Source organism: Planococcus citri, chromosome 3 (assembly GCF_950023065.1).
Source record: "Planococcus citri chromosome 3, ihPlaCitr1.1, whole genome shotgun sequence".
Taxonomy (NCBI): Eukaryota; Metazoa; Arthropoda; class Insecta; order Hemiptera; family Pseudococcidae; genus Planococcus; species Planococcus citri.
This window is the reverse complement of record NC_088679.1, coordinates 49,522,369-49,544,137: the sequence shown is the minus strand read 5'-3', so window position 1 is coordinate 49,544,137 and position 21,769 is coordinate 49,522,369. Positions and strand designations below refer to the sequence as shown.

Sequence of the window (21,769 nt, the reverse complement as noted above, 5' to 3'; positions counted from 1 at the left end):
AAAATTTTCAATCGAAGTGAAGGTCGCAATCGTCATTTTTCGACTTTGGAAGTCAATACTAAATGGTAACAGGGTCATTCCATGCCAAATCGGCGGATTTTTGCACGAGGGGTCTTCGATTTTTTTCAAAATCAGATCATTTGTAGAGGTCATCAAACGATGACGAATGACGCAAACCGGACATTTTTTCGATTTTTTTTTGACGGAGCTGTGGCGCTTCAAAGTTCTCCAAAATGGCCGAAAATAGAAAATTTCAGTTGCAAATTGCTCCGGTTGTACGTGGTATAGAATTTTGAACTTTTTTTCAAATTATAGTACTTTGAGAGGGTAATCGACGAGTGATGTCAAAATCAGTGTTGCCACTTTTAAAAACCTAAAAAAATCGATTTTAAAACTTATAATTTAAATATAACCACGATGTCCGCCAGTAAAAATTCTGAAAAAATTCTCAGTTTTAGTCCTTTTTATGTAGAATAACATATCAAAAAATTGGAGGGGCCTTTTTTTTCATTTTCGAGAAAAAAAAATTACAAGTTTTACAATTGCTGCAAAAGTACCATCAGAAACCTAAAAAATGAAAATTTTTGCATTTTTGAAATATTTTACCAATGTGTGGACGATAATGTGAAAAAATCCCCCTCCCCCCAATTTGTCGACAAATTGACGAAAAATGCATATATTTCACTCTTGAAATCAAAATTTATAGCACGAAAAATGTCAATTCGTTGACAAATGGGGGGAGGGGGATTTTTTTCACATTATCGTCCACACATTGGTAAAATATTTCAAAAATGCAAAAATTTTCATTTTTTAGGTTTCTGATGGTACTTTTGCAGCAATTGTAAAACTTGTAATTTTTTTTTCTCGAAAATGAAAAAAAAGGCCCCTCCAATTTTTTGATATGTTATTCTACATAAAAAGGACTAAAACTGAGAATTTTTTCAGAATTTTTACTGGCGGACATCGTGGTTATATTTAAATTATAAGTTTTAAAATCGATTTTTTTAGGTTTTTAAAAGTGGCAACACTGATTTTGACATCACTCGTCGATTACCCTCTCAAAGTACTATAATTTGAAAAAAAAGTTCAAAATTCTATACCACGTACAACCGGAGCAATTTGCAACTGAAATTTTCTATTTTCGGCCATTTTGGAGAACTTTGAAGCGCCACAGCTCCGTCAAAAAAAAATCGAAAAAATGTCCGGTTTGCGTCATTCGTCATCGTTTGATGACCTCTACAAATGATCTGATTTTGAAAAAAATCGAAGACCCCTCGTGCAAAAATCCGCCGATTTGGCATGGAATGACCCAACAATAAAATTGAAAAAATATGTGAAATAAGTATCACTTACTTTCCAAAGAATAGAAAAATACCATTGATTTCTGGTATACGAATTATTCGCCTGTAAATAAAATTAACAAAAAGTATAGGTATAATACCAATCAGTAAAAATATTACTAAATACACAGGTGAATAAAAATTATCTCAGTAAGTACAAAGTAATATTAATATTTTTATAATTTATATGTATATTTGCATGGTGTAGTCAAGGTGTATAATGTAGATGGAATGGAAGTAAACTTCGATAGTACCCAGACCCACACCTACATAAAAACTATCATCATTATGATACGTATACAGCTAACAATAAGAATGGGTACCTAATTTAAAACATAGGTTCATAAATTGAACCTATACAAAAGCTCAACGCGTATTTGTTCTCATCATGTATTTAATTCTGCGAAAACGTTTAAGCACCCTGAAATTAATTAAACTGGAAAAATAATCCAGTCAAACTACGCGTTTCACTAATTTCATTTCGTCATGCGCGTCTCCCTATACTTAGGTTAATTTCAATTACCAAATTAAAATATTTACGAAAGGCATTAATAAAAACTGCTTGCAACTTGAAAATTCATCATTTCATATTGAAAGTGTGCATAACATGTCAGTACCTATGTATGTATAATGCGAGACTGTACATTAAACCAAAAAAAATATAAAAAATTAAAACAAACATACCTGTAACAAATATGAACCTTCGGAGACAATTATTCTAAGAAAATACTTCTGCCCTGTGTCCCATCTTGAGAATACATACACTTCATGAATATCATTATAATCTATCGCTGATTCCATCATTCTGGTTGGCTGAAACATGAAAAAAAATATAATGTAAAATAGAAATTAGATAACTATAGGTACCTATACCTAAATAATACTTTACAAAATGATTCATAGGAATAGAAAATGTATTTTTTTAAATTATGTAAAAATAAAATAAAACGTTCCACAGAGAAGATCATACCTATAATAGCACGTATTTTGTCAACTAGGTAAATCTTAATTTTCCAATTTGAAAAAAAAAAAAAAAACTATAGAGAAGGAAAGATAGCCATAAAAATTGAAAAATGTCAACATAAAAAGCTTAAAAAACAACTTTTTGCAAAATGTTTGAAATTGTAAATTTTTTAAGCGTTGAAATTTTTGTTTAAAATAGCTCCTTTAATTTTAAAAATGTGTTATGTCGAAGAATCTTTTCTGTTCATCTCCAGAAATTACCTATGCCAAAAATCATATCAGAAATTTTATTTTCGATTAAGTATTTTTTGTAAAAATGGTAGTGTTTAAAGGTGACATTTTTCAGAAAAATTAAATGTGAAGAATAAGCTACACCTTTGGATGTATTAAAATACATATAGAAAAATTGGCACTTGATGAGGTTTGCTCTCGTAAACACTTTACCCAGTAGGTACTTACATATTGCGCATTTCAGTAGATATCAGTAACTATGTAAGTACATATTTACAAGAAGGTAAAATAAGACATCTGTTATCTGTTTAGGCACCCATTTTAATACCTTAAGTGTCCAAATAATCTACTGCAGGTATTCCCCAATAATGGTACCGATACTGTATAGTGGTACAATACGTCAAAGTATGTACCTATATGTAACGCACTTTGCATTGAATAAATAATTAATTCAGTAAATATATCAAATATCAATATATCATCGGGAAAATTTATTGCACTTTAATAAATAGGTACTTAGGTATTACTGATAAAATTTTTTACCAACGTCATAACTTCTTCCCATAATATCCCATCGATATAAAGTGACTCAATGGAAAGTAGGTAGGTATCCTGCTCTCACTTACAAAGCAAAAGGGGTTCATTTCAGCTCCAAGGAATTCTTATAAATTCTGATTTAAAAAAATGAAGTCCACTCAAAATGATCAATTGAGCATCATACTTTTTATACACGTTATAGAAATAGGTACATACAATTTGTAACCATGTAAAAAATGTATTCTTGATTTTATTTTTATCGAAATTTTCATCAATTACCGCGAGTACCTGTTATCATACTTATAGCTAGATTTCTGAAAGCTAAACTGGGACATCCTGTATAAATATGGCGTGTACGGTGTAGGTTCAAGTACGTGCTTACGGATAGGGAATAAGTAGGTACTTTTGAATTTTGAAATTATATCTTCGATTTATTTACAACAAACAACGTCACTGTGAATTGGGCTGATAACACCTTGATGAAATTAGTTCAAGAAGAACATATAGGTAGGTGCTAGGTACTACATACGTAATGTAATATACGCCTACGACTGTAAGTATGGCCAACCCAAACGAGAATCGATGGAAAATCATTTCAGAGACAATAAAGAACAGAAAAAGTAAAAATTAGTAACAGCAAAATTCGATTTTCAAACTGAAAATAGTACACTTGAAATTTTAATTTAACAGATTCCTGAAGGTATTAAATGAAGAGAGGAGCGATATGCGATATGATCTCAGACTCAAATTATAATACACCTAATTTAATAAGCAATTTTCTAAAATTCTTTCGAAATTATGCATGCAATTTGGCGATTCACTTTTTGATTTTAAGATCTTTTTCTTGGCTTTTTTCCGCAAGGAGATTCAACCCTAAAGACGTATTGTTTTTAGTCATGCACGTGTCCATCCAATGTATTCAACGCTGATAATCATGAGAATCGACCCGTTTTTATTTTTAAATTCAACATCGGCAATGTTTAAGCACATCATCTTCGTTCCACGAAATAATTATATCGACGCGGAGCTTTATCTAAGTTCGAAAATCGCTAATACTCTTGATTTTGCCAAAATTAGGTAGGTAGCTTAATTAACTCGCATTGAACATTCGACTGGTTTTTTTAAAACAGAAATTAACACCACATCAACTCGTGATAACAATTAACTAAAGTAATAATAAACGATGCCTGACCTATTATATATTACGTTATTACGTTAAAATGACGTCAACAAAATTACGCAGATATCTAAACTCGCATAAATGCATATTAGTATACCTATACTTTTTCGTAGAAAGTACAAAATATACTGGGCACCGCAGTCACTGGACAGTGGACAGCCACTTAGCCAGACCTACCAGACGTCAGACGTGTCGTTTCCCTCAGTTCATTCTGACTAGTCAGCAGTCATTTTTAGATTAACGAGATAATGCGAATACCTGACCTACCTTTCTAAACAGAATTATTATGTTTCGTCTAACTCGTATGAGTAGGTATGAGTGGATAATATTTTCTACGAATTTCGTAAGCAACATCCCATTATGACGTAGGTAAACAGGAAGGAAGCAGTAGTAATAGGTACATGGTAAAATTTTTACGTCTGATAACGTTCTGATAATTTCTCAGACTTTCGTGTGTAGGTGAGGCATTAGGCAACGAGCATAAGGAATTAGGAATTCAAAAAATCCTATGATGAATACAACTTTTATAAATTGAATTGAGGACTGAATGACGTACATAGAAAATGAGTCATCTTGGGGCAAAGCACAGTTTTTGAAATCAAGATTTTAATAATTCCCAATCACGCGCACGTCACGCGAAAGCTCCTCATTCTCATTAAAGTGAATGATTTAATAATTAGAATGAAGATTGGAACGCAAATCACTGCTGTTTTCGAAACAATTTTTTAATAAAAACACGTTGGTTTGTCTTTTATTGGGAAGTAAGAGAGCAGTAGCGCCCATAGTATTGAAAAAATGCATTACAGAATTTTTGAAGGGCCACAACAACTTTTTTCTCGTTTTATATTGGAAAAAAACTATAATAATTACAGAGAGCGTTGAAACCATTTCAAAGGACCTATTTTTTTTCATAGATATAATTTTTTTTGGCTGCCAATGCCTTCGGGGTTGATTTCTTTATGAAAATTTCAAGCGCATTATTTTCGATGTGAGAAGTTGATTCTGCTGGTCCGGGAATTTTTGAAATTTAAACCATAATTTCATAGAAACTTCGCGATGGCATTCGGAGGAGAGCATCACGTTTGTATCGAAATTAATTTTTTTGCATTTAATCTTAAACACAAAGAGATCGTTTGAGTGAGATTAAGGAGTAAGGACCTGTGATTTCAACTTGATATTTTGTAAATTTATGCATTCAGTAGGTAGGTACTTCTTGGTCTGTGTTTTGCTTTCTGACTTTCATAATGTGAAGACATTTTCGTAATACACATACGTAATTTCATTCATTGATTTGATTTCTAAATTTTTAGAACCAAAAAACCAACAATCAGGCTAAAAACTATTGCTGGTTTTTAGTTTTAGGAAAACAGACACGGTTAATTGAGCATTTTTGCAGCAGGAAAATCAAACATTAGTGCGAGGCGGATCGAGAAAAAAATGTCGGAGAATTTTGACCGAATTCCGTCAAGACCTTCATTTTGAGTGAAGATGTCACACAGAAAATTTTTAGCGCCGGGAAGGCTCCTAGGAGAGCAGTGTAAGGGCTGAAAGAAGATGAATTTTTGTAACTATAAAATCGAGATTTTTTGCTATAGCTTCTAAATAGCCTGTTTCGGAAAAAATGTCCAAATACCTACCAAAACATCGAAATAGAGATACCAATACCATTTCTGAAACTGACGAATATTTTGAAATGTAGCAGCACCAATTCTTAATTTTTTGAAAATGGCAATAGTTAATGGCAAAAAAATTATAGTATTACTGCATTTCAAAATAATTATGAATCCGCACCAGCTTTAGAAATTATATACGTTTTTCGTTTTTTGACACAATTGGCGCACAAGACACAAAACCGACAATCTGTAATTTTTCAACTGCTTTGTAAAACCTTAATGGTCTTGTATTCGACCACACACAATCTCAAATACCTACTATCTTTTGGAACTGAACCATTTTTGCAAAACAGACTGGGTAGAGGTAGAGCAAAAAAGTACAATTTATTAAAAAATTATAATATTTTTAAAAAGCCTCATATCTTCTCTCCAGGAACATCTCCAGGGCTAAACATTTTTCTGGGAAACTTGACTTTTCACTCAAAATGAAGGTCTCCGCCGAATTTGGTCAAAATTCTTCGACATTTTTTCGTCACGATCCTCCCTATTAAGCAATACCTATATCTAGGCTACTGGTTTGGTTTTTGTGTATTGAACTAAATCCATTGTTGGGCTTTAGCATTATTTTCTCCATGAAAGTAGGAAAGAATTGCACACTAAACTGAAACAATTATATATAAGGAATAAATAAAGATGAAAACTTAAAAAAACACCCTCTTCATCTCGACAAATTACACTCATGTGCGCCGGTCAAACACAATATTATTATTCACTTTAGAAAACTAGGTATTTAAGAAACTGTTAATTGTTTTGTTTGTTGAAGCAATGTTTTCTGCAATGCATAAATCATACATTTCATCGAAAAAATTGAAATGACATAGGTAATAATAATAAGTGTACTTAACCGCAGAAAAAAGTAACTGATATTTTATATTTTCAACCTTCAAATTATCCGGTAAATAATTATTTCCTATTTCAATTTTTACACCATACAAGCTGCTTACAAACAACTAAACGAAGCAACAAGTCATAAAATTCGGAAAAAAATTTTCAGCCACGCGTTAATTTTGAAATAAACAGGTACCTATGTATTACTTACCTACCTACCTATATTTTCCACATAACTTTACCGCCCTGCCCTATACGAAAGTAACTGCAAGCATTTTGCGAATTTCGAATCTGCCAGCAAACTTGATAAGTACATTTTATAGCATTTCTCTTTCAATTTACTTTAAAAGCCAATTGCAGTAACCAATTGTTACGTATTTCTTGGAAATTTCCAAATTAGATTACAGTTTCTAAAATTAAGTAACAATTGTCATTTCCTCATTGAGAACTTAATCAACATTTTGTGTCGAACGAAGTCGTCGTCGTTATCGCTTCTCCTCTACATAGGAGATTGCATGCATCATAAATTTGTCTAAATTACCTATACTAACTCGGTTCCTATTTCCTAGCGTATCTGATGATGTCTATCAGAATTTTGCTTTTGCAGGATGAGTTTGCTGATGAGTTAGTTGTCATCAGCTCTGAATGTTTTCTTCCTCTTTTCATTTTCCCTCGTATCTTTTCCCTGTACCGCTATTGCATGAAAATATACCGGTCGAACGAAGTAATAAGTAGCCATTGATTTTCTTCCCCCTAGAGACAGATAGTTGCTTATTTACTTTTCACTTTTGTAGACAATTGTGCGAAATCCAATCAATGGAAGAAACCCGACACGAATGTTGGTGTTTTGATCAAGTCGAGTGAACGACATGTCATTCGAATCAACGATACGCGTTTTGCAAGCTTAGATACCTACTTAAGTACTGTACATACTACCGCGAAAAATAACGTTTTACGAGTTGGACCACGTTAACGATTTCTCGGGGCATTGGCCAAAAATGACTTGGGAAAAAAGAGACGAAATTCCACCGCTCGTATATAGAATTTTTACTACGTTGGCAAATTCAGAATGAGAAAGAGAGTGTGCACTGTGCAGCGAGTACGACTCAGCGAGAGCGACGACATCGCTTGTCGGAAGAATTTCTGGATCAACGCTTGTGCGTTTATTATCCGCACACACTGCATCGTATATGTCATTATGGTATGTGGGTTTGACGTCAATTGCGACCTTGAATAATGATTCGAACATTGCACAAAACGACAGCAATTATGATGAAGAGTTTAATGCTAAATTAGATTGATTTTATACAATAGTAGCGTATTATCTTAAATCATTAAACGACGCGTGTCCCTCTATAGTATATCGAATCGTACCACACACACCAGCTAAATCGCAACATCCACGTGCGTTCAAATATGGTGTAATACGATCTCGTACGTAAACGCGCGTACTCATCAATAAACAAAACTCGTTCGTACACGTTTTCCACTTCCATCAAATTTTAGTAAATTTACCTTCAACCTCAACGTTGAAATTAAACAAATGGAAATAAGACTGAACTTCGAAATAATAGTACGATACCAAAGTAATTATACCCTTATATCTACCAGGTAGGTATAATAAATTTAGACCTAAAGTACCTATACTATTTCCACCATCATTTCCATATACGCGCATAAGGTGATTAAATAATACTTTTATGAGCTCATTTTCACACGCAGTTACCAACTGGATTTTTTTATTTTTATAAAGACATTTCTGTTGAGTTAAATGCGATATCTACCTATCCTTTAATGGAGGAGCTGAAACGGAGAATACTGATGCCACCCCAAGCGAAAATGATTAAGTCTGAACACATCTACTTAATCCAATCTGGTCAGATTTTATTGGATTTGGGCAAGCCAGTGATTTTCGTTTATGACCACTTCCAAAAAACGTTGAGCCCAAAATTTCATCAAAATAATTTGAAAAGAAATGAAAAACCTTCACGCGACTTATCAATGTAAATTAAAATTTCGCGAGAAAAACGAAAATGTCAGTGATTGTTCTTTTTTCAGTGGTTACAAGAAGTTTTGAGCCTAAAAGTTAATAAATTTTAGAAGGAATTGGTAAATTGGCATTCGACCTGTGTACGCACAACGCACATGAAGATAGGTCCCACTTTTTTGATCCCAGAAAGCGAGATAAGGGTAAGGGCACCAATTATGGTATGGACCAGTCCGCAATATGGACCAGCGCTCGTTCTCGTCGATAATTAGCGCAATACCTAGGTATGCAGGAAAAATTCCGATATATTTTTCACCAAAAAAACGAATGAGACAAAAATTACAACTGTAAAGTCAAAACTCGCTGAGAAATTTTCAATAAACTGTTTTGAGACACTGAAAAATTTTTTTAGTGTGTTTTTCAACATTTATTAAAATATGTATGTGGTGTAATTTTCTAAACGTTATTGACGTTTATAATATCAAAAAAGGACGTAGTTTCTGCTGGAGTAATCAGCTTTTGCTAAAAATAAGGGTATGAACAGACATTTTTGGTGCAAAGTTTTTTTTAATGGGGTGCGCTAATATGGACCACCTGTGATATTGATTTTTTTTACTCATTTTCATCATTTCTCACAGCCGCTGAAAAAGGAAATGCTTGAAATATGTACTTTTTTTTGTTCATTTCTACAGATAAATATGATGCTTTGAAACTTAATATGTTTATTTGAAATTCTTTAGGTGGTCCATATTAGGCATCCAAAATTTTGAACTGTCATTTTGACACTCATCATTCAAAAATGTTAAAAAATATGAGTATATTCAAAATTAACCTGCACTGCTTAGAATACGTTTTTTTGTTCATTTCTACAAATAAATATGACATGACGTTTTGAAAAATGTGAAAGTATGTTTATTTTAAAATTCTATAGGTGGTCCATATTAAGCGTCCAAAATTTCGAACTGTCATTTTGACACTCGTCATTCAACAATAGAAAAAACATACTTTAAGTTGACCTTCGCCCCTGAAGTTTTGTACAGTGTTAGTAGAAGGATGGAACTTCATTTTAAGCCTTTGTGGAGGTTTCTACCCTCTATAGTTTTCAAGTGGCAATCCTCCAAAAAAAGGTGGTCCATATTTGGTGCCTTTACCCTTAATCGCAATTTTACATAAAATAGCTACGGTTATCGTTTTTCAGTAGATTTTGATATAGGAAAAGGTATATACTTTAAAATATAGGTAAGTACTTGTTTATGTTTCGAAATACCTGCTGATTGCTTCCTGAAAGCAGTGTTGGCGTCCCGTAACGGTAACTGTAACGAAAAATGAAAATAACGAAATTTTTTCCGTTACAGGTAACGGAACTGTAACGAAAACGTTATTTTGATCATGTGATGTTGTGTAACTGAAACGTAACGTAACGATATTTTTCTGAAAGTAACGTAACAAAAAACAGAAAAATTTCGTTACCTTTTTTGTTATTTTTTTAGTTACAAATTACAAAAGAAACCCTTAAAAAAACTCTAATTTGTGAGTAATTTTAGCTGTAGCTATGAAAATTTGAAGTGAAGTCAAAAAAATGAATTTTCAGTGTTTTCATTTGTCTGATTTTGAGTGCGGTAACGTTATATTTTTCGTTACACTGGTATTTGAACCTTCTTGTTTCGTTATTTTCGTTATTTTTGTCACATTTTTTCCGCCACAAATGCATTTTACATCAAAATATACGTTGAAAAAACATTTCTGTAACGAAAAAAGTGTAACGGAAATAACGAAAATAACGTAACGAAAAAATGTAAATACCGGTGTAACGAAAAATACTGTTACAGCAATTTTTTTGTTACAAAATACCATAATGAAAAACGTAACTAAAAAAATATCAATTTTGTAACGTAACGAAATAACGGAACGAAAAAAAATATCGTTATGGCCAACACTGCCTGAAAGCTGAAAAAGTCGTATAGGTAATGATTTTTCTTTCTTTTTTTCAAATTTGATGAAATTTTGGGCCCAACATTATTTTTTTCCTCCCACATGTAATATACCACGCAAGTGTGCCCGGATCCTACTAAAAAAATACATTTTCAGATTCGTCCATGTGTCCTCTTTCAAATGAAAAAAATTTCCTTTCTCCTAATCATCTTCGAAAAATGGAGGTTTTGAGACTACAGTCCCTTAATGTGCCACTCCGAAAATTTAAAACACCCGTTTTTGCACATGCTCAACCGACCCCCCCCCCTACAAAATGCCAACGGTCTTTTTTTCCTCATAAAACTGCCCACTCAGCACTCAACGAACACTTTTTCGTGCATGTACTGCGAACTAATGTAATTTAAAAAAAAAATAATAATCCTAGGTAGGTACAGGGTACTTGAATCACTTACGTTTTTAGGTGAAATTCTCGACTCGTTCAAATACAGACGATGAAGTTCGAAGTGACGTAAAAATTTGAAACTTAAAATCTTGCTAAGAACTGTTCTGGTATGATCCAAGTAACACACTTGAATATCTCCTTCTTTAAGCAGTTTGAATCTAGGCCCGGTAGGATTCAAATTAGCGCAGGACGATGCCCAAGCGTACATATCGTTATCCGGCGACTCGGAAGTCAGGCAATTTTTATAATCGTTGGTCGAATTTTTAATCAAATCTTTCATATTGCCTTTTAAAATTTCTATCGCAGAAGCATCGAGACTATTTTTTAAAGCATTTTTCATCATTAGCGATTGTCTTCTTTTATTTTCACCCCATTTATTGGTTTCATTCGCGGGTAAATTCACAGTATCGTCGATTATTTGATTATTACTTATGTTCGAATTTTCGTCCGGCGACTGTTTCTCGTAGCATAGGTTACATTCGTTATCGATGGTTTGCGGTAGTAATTCTATGTCGACCGTTTCGGTGGATATTTTTTCAAAATGATCGCTCTCAGCGGTTAAATTCTCAACCAACAATGTGATTTCGTTGACACTATTTTCTTTCGAGCTTGAACTCTGCGATGACGTATCTTCGGCGGAAATGTGCAATTCTTCGGTTGACCAAGAAACTGGATCGATTACGACACCATTACTGGAAGTATCTTCGTTTACAACATTTTTATTTTCCACATCAGTAATGTCTTCTGGTATGGTTTCTTCGTTTATCATGTTCACTTTTTCGCAACCAACCAACACGTTCACTTCACGAATGCCAGCTGCTGATTAGCTGTATTTTTAATCGCGTCGAATCCATGACTTCTTCCTATTTTCTGTAACAAACCAATGAAAATCTTGTTAATAATTTTTTTCGGGAAAAGAATCGCTGTATTACCAAGAAATAACACTTGAACGTCAATTGACGTCGTACAAGTTTTGCGAATAAAAATTATGTGTGGATGAATCATCCATCAATGAGAAATCTATCTTGAAACACGTTGTCATACGCACTACTACGAGTATTAACATTGTGATGACAAGCATGGTAAAGCTACATTACACAGACATACGTGTTTATCATCAATGAATTGGGTGTACGAGCGATAGAAAACCCGTCATTGAATTTGACTACAAACAAGCAGGTATGCCTAGTTGCTCACGTTAATGGTTTACTCATTCGTGATATATGTATAGGTATTAGGTACCTAGCTCAAATTTGTCGTAATTTCATTTATTAATAAATTTTGTTCATCGACAACTGAAAGTAGGTACTAGGTAGGTACATACGTCACACTTTTTTCTAAGATATCCAAAAAATATATAGGTAGGTAGAGGTATATTAGTCCCTCGGTGGCGTAGTAGGTAGAGCCGCGGACCTCCGTTCACGAGGTACCCGGTTCAAACCCAGCTACAGAGGCAAGCTTGTGCGTGTAATTAAAAAATCTTTCGTGCAATTATCAACATTACATGCCAAGTACCGTGGGACTACCAGTTTAGCCGAGCTAACAGATAATGCACGCCATCTGTTAGCAGAATCAAAAAGCTGAAACTGGTTCGAGCGTCTATAGAGGTCAACACTGAGGAGCTCAGGGTCTCTAAACTACCCGGCTAGCTCCAAAGTCCAAGGTGCTTGTGTAGATGTCACTAGAAAGCAACGGGAAACTACTAGTGGAAGCTCGAAACAACGTCGATTCCCCAGAATAATCGCAGTGGCAATAGGCATTCGCCTCGCCCTGTTAGGGTACCATAAAAATGCGATTTCCAATGTCCTGTAAAGGACTAGAGCCTTGCGCCGATCACGAAATGATCGGCGGCGGCTATGGTGAGCGCAGCGTTGTGGCTGGCGGCGTAGCCGATTCCAGCCGACGTTTTCGGCGGCGGCAAAAATTTTACTCGGCTGCGGCTCAGCCGGCTACAAAGGTTGAAATTTTGAGGTAATTTTCCGTAAATCATAAAATTACCTCAAAATACAAATTTTTCGCGAAAATTATTCAGCTTCTCAAATAAGCATTTAGCATGAGAAATCATTCTAGGTAGTGCGTGGCAAAATTGAAAAATTTAGCCACTTGAAAAAATCCAAAATATGGGGAAAATTTCCCTGAAATTTGCCATTTGAGTGATTTAAATCGGCTCAGCCGAGCAAGGCGGCTTCAAAAATTTTTAAAGCGGCGGCGGCGGCTCAAAAAATGTGTGAAAATTTGGTGGCGGCGGCGGCGCGGCGCGGCGGCGCAGGGCTCTAGTAAAGGACAAGGAACCACGACGACGAGAGGTATATTACGTACGAATTCATTACGATGAACCAGAGTATTGCAGCCGAATTTTTGGGCTTCGGCTTTTAGCTAAAACTAGTGACCTTCAAAAATAAAGATTCAGCTTTCAGCTATTGCCTAGCTTAAACATTGAGCTAGCTAACGGCTATTATTTGGCTAGCTAAAAGCTAACCAAATTTAAAAACAATATACCCCTCTATGAGCATTAAAATTTCACACTGAGCCCAAAAATAGCTTTGAAAATGACATCAGATTCATAGTTTAACAAAAATTTGGGAAAAACAACAAAAAAATTTTATTACATGTGAAAAATTGGAAAAATGAAAATTTTAAAAGCAAAATTGCTCCAGATTTATTAGAATTTCACATGAAATTATCACAAATGAAGGGAGTGGGAAAAGCGGTAAAATAGCTGAATTTTTTTAGCTATTGGCTATTTAGTCCTAACAAATTTCAGCTTCAGATAGCTATTTTTTTCTAGCTTTTTGAAGGAAAATTCGGCTAAAATTCGGCTTTTGGCTTTCGGATTCAGCTAGCTGCAATACTCTGCGATGAACTACGAAGTATGTATTTATAAGTCAGTTCAGTGATCTGCAGCTAATATACAGAACGGAAATGACAAATCGGTGATAATCCTCTCGTGATAAATGTTAATTTTATCAAATTGCGCAACTCATTTTGAAACAAATAAGCACTAAATTTTCAATTTAGTCATGTTCCAACATAATTTTTAAAATGAAACTCAATTTCATCTTTCTCATTTTTTCACTCGCTATAAAGAAGCTTCTCTCAATACGTAATTCTGTTATGCAGTTCCCCTTCCATTTTTTTTTTTTTTTTTTTACCAAGTAATTAAATACCTAGTAATTAGGCTTGAGCAATACATCTAAAATTCAGCTTCACCTTCTGCTTCCAAACTGAAAAACTGAAGAGTAGCAGATTTTGAATAGCTATATTTCCTTTTGAATCAGTGGCGTACTAGCGTAAACAAGTGCGAGCCTGGGTCCGTCTGACCCTCTTAAAAAAATTTCAGCACGACCATTTCTTTCAATCATTTTTAATTTTTTCATAAACGAGAAAAAATAAGTGTGTTTTCTGACTTTCCTCAGGCAAATATAAAAGAAAAACAATTGACTATGATTCTGAACATTCCTGGTAGGGGTAACGGCCCTATATTTTTACCCCCCTAAGGACATAGCTTGAAATTTCTTTTGACCTAATGAAGCTAGAGAAAAACTGAAAAGCGCATTGAAATCAGCAAACATTCGTTGACAAGATTCAGTGTTTGCCAAAAGTTCAATTTCATTAGGTTCGCCAAAAAAAATTTGTTTGCAAAAAAACGAGTTCGCAATTTTTTACCCCCCTCCCTCAATTTTTCTGTGTTTTTATTAGTAACAACATAGATTCAACGTTTCCTAACAAATTATTAATTAATCATGCCAAAAAGTGCCCTTTCCGTTTTCATTAGTGTATTCATTGCTTGAAAACATAATTGAGAATAAAATTGAGAATTTATAAAGATTATTTTGTGCAAATTTTCAACGAAAAAATTTAATACACGTATTTTTGGACTCTAAAATTCCTGTACTACCAGATGAACACATTGTTTTTCACAAGAAACTATTTTGTGGAAATTTTTTGCAGATATAGGTGGTGAAAAATTGCTGTGAAAGTTCCTGCTCCAATTTTCTGTTTTCATGTTACTACTAGGTATACTGAAAGTCTTCAATTTTGTACCCGTTTTTGTTTTATTTGCTTTCATAGAAAACCTATATTAGAGGGGTATCAATCATTATTCAATTTTTTTGGTTGATTGTTTACATTGATGTAATCAACTGTAGAAAGTGTTTTTGGACAATATTATTTACAAAAATAGGGGGGGGGGGGTAAAAAATTTGGAGACCAAAAATTAATATGGATTTTTCTATTTTTTTTTTTTTTTTTTTTTAATAGAAAACTGGGCTTAATTCGTTCCCTATTTTTTACCCCCTCTAAAAAATTTTAGAAAACAATTTTGATGAAAAATAACTAGCTGATCTGATAGACCACAGTGAGTAGAATTCAGCGATGTACTCATGAACTCATTTTGATGGAAATTAGTGCGACCCATCTTTAAAATTAAAACTCACTTTTTAAAAATTTTGTTAAGAAAATCGACTAAAATTCACATCACATTTTTAAAAAGTCTCCTGAACCATGAACATTGAAGGGAAAATGCAGCTTTTCAAGCGCATCGTGTTCCAAAAGAAGCACAAAACATGTTAATATGGTTTTCAAATCGATTCATGACTTTGGTGGCTTATTTTTCAGAAAATTCCCTGGGGGGTAAAAAAAAACTAGAGTGGGTAAAAAAAAAACCAGGCCGTTACCCCTACATATGTGTTATACCTAGCTTATATTAGCTTTTCAGCACTTCTAGCTATTCAAAATAATGAAAAAATACTCCATCCAATTATGTCAGCAGTTTTGTAAAATTACATAAATGTGTAAATGAAAAATTTTTGTATATTTTTTGTTCATAAATTGGACCCTTAAAAACTCACTTTTCCCAACGTATCGAAACTGCCTTACAAAACATAAAAATGCAGCAGATGAAACCATCCTTTGGGCTATTTTGTAAAATTGATGAAACTCAGTCACCTTCATTTTTTCAATTGAACAGCTAGAATTTTTTAGTAGGTTACCAATGAGTCCCATTTATTGAAGGTTTTTTTTTTTTACGTAGGTACATAGAGAGTTAGAATGTATGAATCTAAAAAACAATATTGTGAGTCAAAAGACCACGAGAAAACTTTTGTAGCCTTTGACTCGATCTCCTATTTTTCAGCCCGAATTTAAAATTTAAGAATTTTTTGGAGAAATGAAAAACGTTTCTATGTAAAGATGGTAATATAAGTAACTGATTACAGTTAATAAATGTGTAAAACTCCTCAGAAAAAATAATGAGTAAAACGTATATGGATCACTTTCTATTATTGGTAATTTTAGATATAGGCAGTTTAGCAAACTGATCTAAAGAATTTAAAATTTTAATATTTTTCAATTTTATCATTTTTTATACTGTGGCTAGCTATAGCTACCTCTACCTATGTAGTACTTAGGTAAGCAAATAGGAAGTTAGTACATATGTAATGAATTCAACTTTCAACTCAAAGAAATAAAGCGAACGAAATGTCTAAAATCCTTGTGTTTGATTGTTTTGAAAATAACTTGATTGACACGTCTAGGTAAGTAGACTAGAAAAAAAATACATCAATGAATTCTCGTCGCTCGTTCAAGATACTTCCTTACCCCAACGATCACTGATTTTCAATGCTGATAGGTACCTCTACCTAACCTCTACCCAGTGTCTAACCTACAATGCAACTAACGAACTCTTCCAATTTCTCACATTTCTATTCCTGTTTATAAATTCAGGATTCTCTAATTCTACACGTTTAAATGTCTTTGAAAAATGTAAATTCTACGACACAAATATACACGCGTGATTCGAACAACCAACAAAATCTAATTTTCAGTAGATACATAGGTACTCGTACATTCCTATCACAAATTAAAATTTTCTGTAGCAATGTCATTACTCGACTGCATTAGACGGTATGGGCGAGTGATTTTCCCTATCATTTTAAATAGCATTTATAAATAAAAATACTTTACTGAGGAATAAAATTGTCGTTGGGGTCTCACTCGATATTCGTAATCATCAACACAATTCACATCACATTTAAGTTCATTAACATATAACATACGGGATTGATTCAACGACCATGCACTACAATAATTTACGTTAAACTACAAAGAACAATAGCTAGTGAATTTACTTATTCAATCATTTTGTAATTATTTAAACTTTACTTTAGTGTACTTTACTATATCAACTACCTACATAAGATGATGCTGAATTTTAAAAATATGAATATGCGATAAAAAAAATAACACTGCGACTGTATGTGGAAGACAGACATAGATAGTAGCACGGTAGGTATAGTCTGTCCCAAATAAATAAAATAATACTTACTGCAATTTTTCATTCGAGAACAGAGGCCAAGAGTAAGGGAACGATTTATACATATACTATACTTAGTTACCTACTCATACAGTAAAGCAAAGCAAAGCTGTATATTACTTGATTGTGTACGATTGTGTACATGTACACAAACATTGGCGTCAGATGAAGAAACTTTATTGGAAAAAAGATTGTTTACCTACATACGATACGTCCGGCAAACATTGTTGCAAATTGCAATCTTAGACTACTTACATTAAATTAAACCAGAAAATGGAAGCTGACGGCTGAATGTAGGTACAGGTTACCTACATGTGCGTCCATCATTAGATATAGCTAGAAAAAGCTACATAATTTACCTAATTACATTCAAATTCTTTTTTTTCAGGACTACTGTCACAAATATTTTGTAAATTTAATACTTAACCGTAACGTAACTGGTGAATCGCACATAGACGAAGTTTTTTTTTGCGATAATTTCAATTTAAATAAAGCTGCCATAAATCTGCGCGATATTTTCATTGTATTTTCTAACTATACGTATTAATGTGGAAAACATCTATGAAATTGGACGACTAACCTATGACGTTTCAGATCATTTAAGGAACGTCAACGACGAAAATTATATTTTACGGGAGTATTTAGATGGCTAAAATATTATTTTGTGACAGAAATGACCCCAAGTTTTTTTTTTAAGATTTGAGTAGCTATACCTGCTTATGTAGGTATGTACCTACATTTTTCTCCTATTCGCACCGTGCATAGATTTTTTCAACGTTCATACTAAGTAATCGTACAAATGAAATCGGTTTAATGACAAGAAAATGTCCCATGAAGTATTAGACGCCTATCCTGCCCCTGAATGTTGTTAAACGTTTGTCTTTTTCGGGTGATCACGCTCTAAAGATTTATTCCTCTGAGTTTCGCCAAAATGTAATTTAATTATGAATATTAGTTGCACAGATTGAACATACCGTAAGGCATCTAGAAAAAATGAAACCTGGAAGGACTATCCAGCCTCTTCAAAATTGACGAAAAATATAAGAACTAAACTTAAAAAATTGAATAAAAGCCAAACTTAAAAGTAAAAGCTTTAAAGCTAAACCCCAAAACTTTTCATAGGGCACTACGAGTAGAAATTAAGGTTAGGAAAATGAACTGAAGCTGAATAAAGTTGGTCAAATGAATTTGGTAAACTGAATAATGAATCGCGTCATTCCTCTAGAAATTGGAGTTATAAAGTGCATTGTTCGTCTTATACCAGATCTTAGGTACATAGGTACATCTTGAAGTTGAAGATGAACTTCAAAATTCAATTGATCCTCAACCTCACATTCACAATCTCAAGCTATTTTGCAATGGAAAACCAAGAATTATTCGATAATAATGCGTACATTAAGAAGGACTTTCAAATGCGGGGTGTCCTTTCAAATTCAATTTTAAAAACAACAAAAACACGTGATAACGATGATACAAATTTTTAATTCGTCCACGCAACTTACGCACGGAGAAGTGAATGGTCGAGTTTTTTGAAATGATACATAATTTCTGTTTTGTTGTTTGCATAACTCCTACAATTGGCAAGTTGATTATACAGCTGATCATAATAAGTTCTCTATTCGTCGTCAAAATTGTATATCTCCTAACATGTCAGTCGATCCGTCGCAGTAATACTTGACCGGAAGGGGGGAAGGATCCTATAATTTAATCTGTTCATTAATCCCATAGTAAGTACCTACTTATATTTACCGTTAATTTCGTTTGATCAATATGCCTGATTTTATAACTAATTGTAATTAAACATTATTACAAAATTTTAATTCATAAACCGTTCTAAAAAAAAAAAAAAAAAAAAAAAATATCAGACACTTATCACATGATATGTACACGTACGTAGACGTACCTACGTAAGTACTAAGTAGTAACAATCAAAGTATCACAATGCATTTATGATAGGTACAGGAAATGGAACTGAGGTATAAATTTAAGGGGGTTTTCAGTGACCCCCCATACATGTGTCAAGACGCTGCCCCCAAAAAAAATGAAAATTTTGAAAACACAGTTGCAGTTGCAGATGAAGTTGACAGAATATGCAGATCAATTCAGTGGAACAGGAACAGTGTTCCTTAATCATGCAATTCATTTCAAAAAAATTTAATTTCATCATGTTGAATGATGATATAGTAATACTGCATACAACACTTATGTATTATACTCAACCAAGTACCTAGTACAAATACAATCTATAGTAAATAGGTACATAAATAAACTGCATATTTATTTGCCTATTCTGTTTTCATATTATTGTTAGATTACTCACCAGAATAATTTTTAGGACCAATTTCAAAGTAGGTATATCTGTGTGAAACTCAAGAATATGCAGTTGAAAAATCACTAACACGCAAAAACTTCCGATGATTTTCCGAGTGATTAAAGTTGTAAAAAAATTCAAAGACTACACAAGTAAGAATCGTGAAAACTAACCCAAAAAAATACGCGAATCGAAGACATATTTCACAAAACAAAACTCGAACACTATTTCCAACATGAACCGAGAGACATGACAAATTTGTACGTCTGTTTTTTATTTGTAAAGAGAACGAAACGAAAGTAACGAGCACAGTCGAATTTATCGATACATTTTACCAGTATTCGACTGCCGCATCAATATTCGCTGTGCATGTAATGTACACGAACAAACGTTGACTTCGCAAGTCGCAACAGTTCCAACGAAATATCGAAAGCATACCATCGACACTTCGTTATTACCAGGTGCGCATTTCAGATGCGTAGGAGATTTTCTTGAGGCATATGCGTGCAAGCGAATGCTGCTTTTGAGCATTTAGGCGCTAAATTTTATGTAGGTATATTTTTTTAAAAATTTTCTACAATATTAGTTTCAATTTCTAAGGCTGCTTCGTCATTCTTAAGGAAATGATTAAGTTTTTAAATTCATTATATAGGTAGTTGGCGATACAACTGTATACATACTCATTTATACCCAATTGAAAAGGAATGAAATTTGAATGTACCTACATAATTCATCCACTAGATAGAATGTAGGTAGTAAGTTTATAATCAATCAAATATGTTGAGAGAAATGATTAAATTATCCTTATACCTACTTATAATAAAATTCAAAATTGATAAGATCATAAAAATAAAAAAATGGTACTCATCGAATTATTCACGTTTAGGTAAGTAGGCAATTCAATTTGTCCATGTTGCTGCTTGAGGTGAAAATAAATTCATTCCATTCGTAATACATTCAAAAACCACTCAGTGACATGATTGAAGGTTCTGACTTCTGAGACGTTCATACAAGCATAAAATACTCGTAGAAATAGAAATATGAAGTAAACTCATCATCAGAAATGAAAGGAAGACTCGAACAATAGCGATCAACGAATGCTACCCTGTTCATATCAAAAAGATCTTACGTAAAAGACAGACGACAAAAAGTTGTAATCAATCACCGATCTCATTTATGATAGAATGTAAATTAAGCATGTAAGACTTCTGTACAAAAAGTATTCGCATTCATCAATCCTACCATGTTAACTCACACTCGAGCTTTTTTACCCGACCGAAGTTCGAAAAATTGCACAAATTTCCAAAAATTGGGACAATCATATAGGTATATTCTTATTTTTGCAACTTCTATAGGGTATCGACCACGTCGTGATTTTTTGAAGAAAAAAAAAAGCTCCATGATTTGTATAATATGATACCCTACTGAACATAATCATCATTGACCTCCTTTACCCAACAATTCATCAATCGACGACAGGATTTTTAAATATGTACAAATATTTTGAAATGATCATAAGTGACCAGGATAGGCAATACTTTCAAATAAAAATTTAGAAATGTCTGATTAAAAATTAATTGATTCAACTTGAATATCAGATTGATTTGCTCCACAATACGTTTTTTGTTATTCGTCTAATAACATCATTCACCAAACAGACAGCTATTGAAAAATAAAAAATGTTTAAATTCATTGCATATTTGAGAAATGAAGCGAAATGCTTTAATAAAATGTTTATGTTGTAATTAGATGAACTTGACAATATCAATAGGTACACCTTTCTATAGTTGAAATTCTCCATGTTTCACCAAACTCTGAAAACAACAAAACAAAAATAATGAAAAAAATAGTAACAAATTCCAACAAAATTTATTTTAACGATTCTCATTGGTAACAAATAGCTCACAGATACATAATTAAAATTCAACAATCTGTTGATCATCAGTTCAAAAAATGAAATCAATTATTCAACCAATTAGTACATTTTCAGCTCAATATCGAAGTTTAAATTACTTTTTACATTCAAGTTATA

At 33.2% G+C, this 21,769-nt stretch overlaps 1 protein-coding gene across 3 annotated transcripts in view; it reads right to left on the bottom strand.

Annotated features, from left to right (window-relative positions):
• The window catches only part of LOC135839019 (C-Maf-inducing protein-like), a 37,364-nt gene extending 17,198 nt beyond the window's left edge, over nucleotides 1-20,166 (bottom strand). The window contains exons 1-4 of one of the 3 annotated variants that reach the window (XM_065354866.1): nucleotides 19,747-20,166; nucleotides 11,124-11,983; nucleotides 2,025-2,153; nucleotides 1,354-1,404 (exon numbers count right to left, since the gene is read on the bottom strand). In XM_065354866.1, coding sequence (XP_065210938.1) covers nucleotides 1,354-1,404; nucleotides 2,025-2,153; nucleotides 11,124-11,882 — 939 coding nt within the window. In that variant the 5' untranslated portion in view covers nucleotides 11,883-11,983; nucleotides 19,747-20,166. Of the gene's footprint in view, nucleotides 1-1,353; nucleotides 1,405-2,024; nucleotides 2,154-11,123; nucleotides 11,984-17,077; nucleotides 17,244-19,746 lie in introns of those variants that run through there. The other 2 variants (XM_065354868.1, XM_065354867.1) reach the window with 2 other exon arrangements.
• Between the last annotated feature and the right edge of the window lie 1,603 nt (nucleotides 20,167-21,769).